The 1,876-nt window shown below is 41.9% G+C and overlaps 1 protein-coding gene across 1 annotated transcript in view; it reads left to right on the top strand.

Annotated features, from left to right (window-relative positions):
* Positions 1–1,639, top strand: part of cfap97 (cilia and flagella associated protein 97) — a 57,560-nt gene extending 55,921 nt beyond the window's left edge. The window contains exon 4 of the mRNA XM_043705853.1: positions 1,309–1,639. Within this exon, the coding sequence (XP_043561788.1) occupies positions 1,309–1,370 (62 nt within the window). The 3' untranslated portion in view covers positions 1,371–1,639. The remainder of the gene's footprint in view (positions 1–1,308) is intronic.
* The last annotated feature ends 237 nt before the right edge of the window (positions 1,640–1,876 follow it).

Below are 1,876 nucleotides of genomic sequence, written 5' to 3'. Positions count from 1 at the left end.
AGGTCCCATCTTCCCCAGAATGCAGTCCAGTTGTCCAAATACCTGAAGCCCTCCCTCCTACACCATCCTTGCAGCCACGTGTTCAACTGCACTCTCTCCCTATTCCTTGCCTCACTGTCACGTGGCACCGGCAACAACCCAGAGATGATGACTCTGTCCATCCTAGCTTTTAGCTTCCAGCCTAACTCCCTGAGCTCCTGAATGAACTCCCCACCCCTCTTCCTACCTATGTCGTTGGTGCCAATGTGCACCACGACTTCTGGCTGCACACCCTCCCCCTTAAGGATTCTGAAGAGACGTCTCCGACCCTGGCACCCGGGAGGCAACAAACCATCCGAGAGTCTCTCCCATGTCCACAGAACCGCCTGTCTGTCCCTCTAACTATGGAGTCTCCTATAACTAGCGCACTCGTCCTCTCCCCCTTTCCCTTCTGAGCCTCAGAGCCGGACCTCGTGCCAGAGACCTGGTCACTGCAGCTTACCCCAACAGTATCCAAAGCGGTATACTTATTGTTGAGGGGAATGACCACAGGGGATCCCTGCACTGCCTGCTTCCTCCCCTTCCCACCTCTAACTGTTACCCAGCTACCTCTGTTCTCTGGTGTAACTATGTCCCTGTAGCTTCTATCTGGTCACCCCTACCTCAAACATCCTGCAGGAGGAACATTCCACTGCCTGCGCTGTCATAACTCTACACTTAGTCTTCAAAACAAGAACACCAAGTCGCTTACTTTTTTTTAGGTTAGAGGAGGAGGGAGGGTGGGAGACACTACACGTGCTTTGTGCTCCGACTTCACTTCCGCCCAGCTCCCGCCGCTCTCTGCTGCAAAAAAAAAGATATGATCGAGCAAGTGAGGAGAAATGTTTTTGACTGGCAGAACATGGGTTTAAGGCACATAATATGAAAATGTGAAGAAAAATGAAGCATTCTGTTTCTCTTTGTTTCTTGCTGACAATGAGAAACTCAAAAAAAAAGAAATTGTGCCAAACTTTCCAAACCTGCATTCAAATCTTGGCTTTCAACAAACGCTGACTTATATCAGGTAGCAAACTGACCCATGGTGTATCATCAAATTAATTGCTAATAAAAGATCATACTACACTCTGTATAATCGAGTTGGTTTTGGAGTAATATTGCCAGCAGCATTGCAGCTATACCCAGTGGCTATCTATCCTTACAATCAGAATTCAAGCTCTATAAGTATACAAAGGCTTAAATTGATCTAATTAAAATCCAGTAATTGTCATTGTATTCAATTTTAGCATTTATATGCAACCTTGTAATATGGATTTTTCTCTTTTATTTCAGGACTTAGTTCAAGATCCTCAAGCCGCAAAAATATTCATCCAGTGTCTAACAAAAATGCCTGAGATTCACCCAAATCATTCAAACTTCTCGGAATGGCCTAGTCATAAATGCTTAACTGATCTAAGCTTATTGTTGCTGATAAGTAACTTGGATTCTGCGGCTACATACTGTATGTTTAAGACTATTCTTAAACTGTATTTTAAACATAAATTGAACTTCATTATTTCTGTCAAATTGAGTTGTGTTTTTATAAGTATGCAATGTGAGTTGATATCTGCTAATACATTTTGTACAGTCATTTAATAATTAAAACAATATTATTTCTAATAAAGTGTGAAATTTATAGCAATTCATTTGAGTTTTAAAACATTGTTTCCAATAGAGCATGGCGTTATTCAAAGTTGAAACATGTCAAATTGATCTTAAATGGATTGCACTTGATTAATAATTGGAGGTGCATTTGTGTCACTGCTTTTGGCTAAGTCGGTTTCTGGTCAGCAGTTGATGTTGATTTTGGAGATTTCAGTGATGACAAAGACATTGAATGTCAAGAATGAAGGTTACTATT

Source organism: Chiloscyllium plagiosum, chromosome 2, assembly GCF_004010195.1.
Source record: "Chiloscyllium plagiosum isolate BGI_BamShark_2017 chromosome 2, ASM401019v2, whole genome shotgun sequence".
Classification (NCBI taxonomy): domain Eukaryota; kingdom Metazoa; phylum Chordata; class Chondrichthyes; order Orectolobiformes; family Hemiscylliidae; genus Chiloscyllium; species Chiloscyllium plagiosum.
This window is presented reverse-complemented; position numbering and strand designations above follow the sequence as displayed.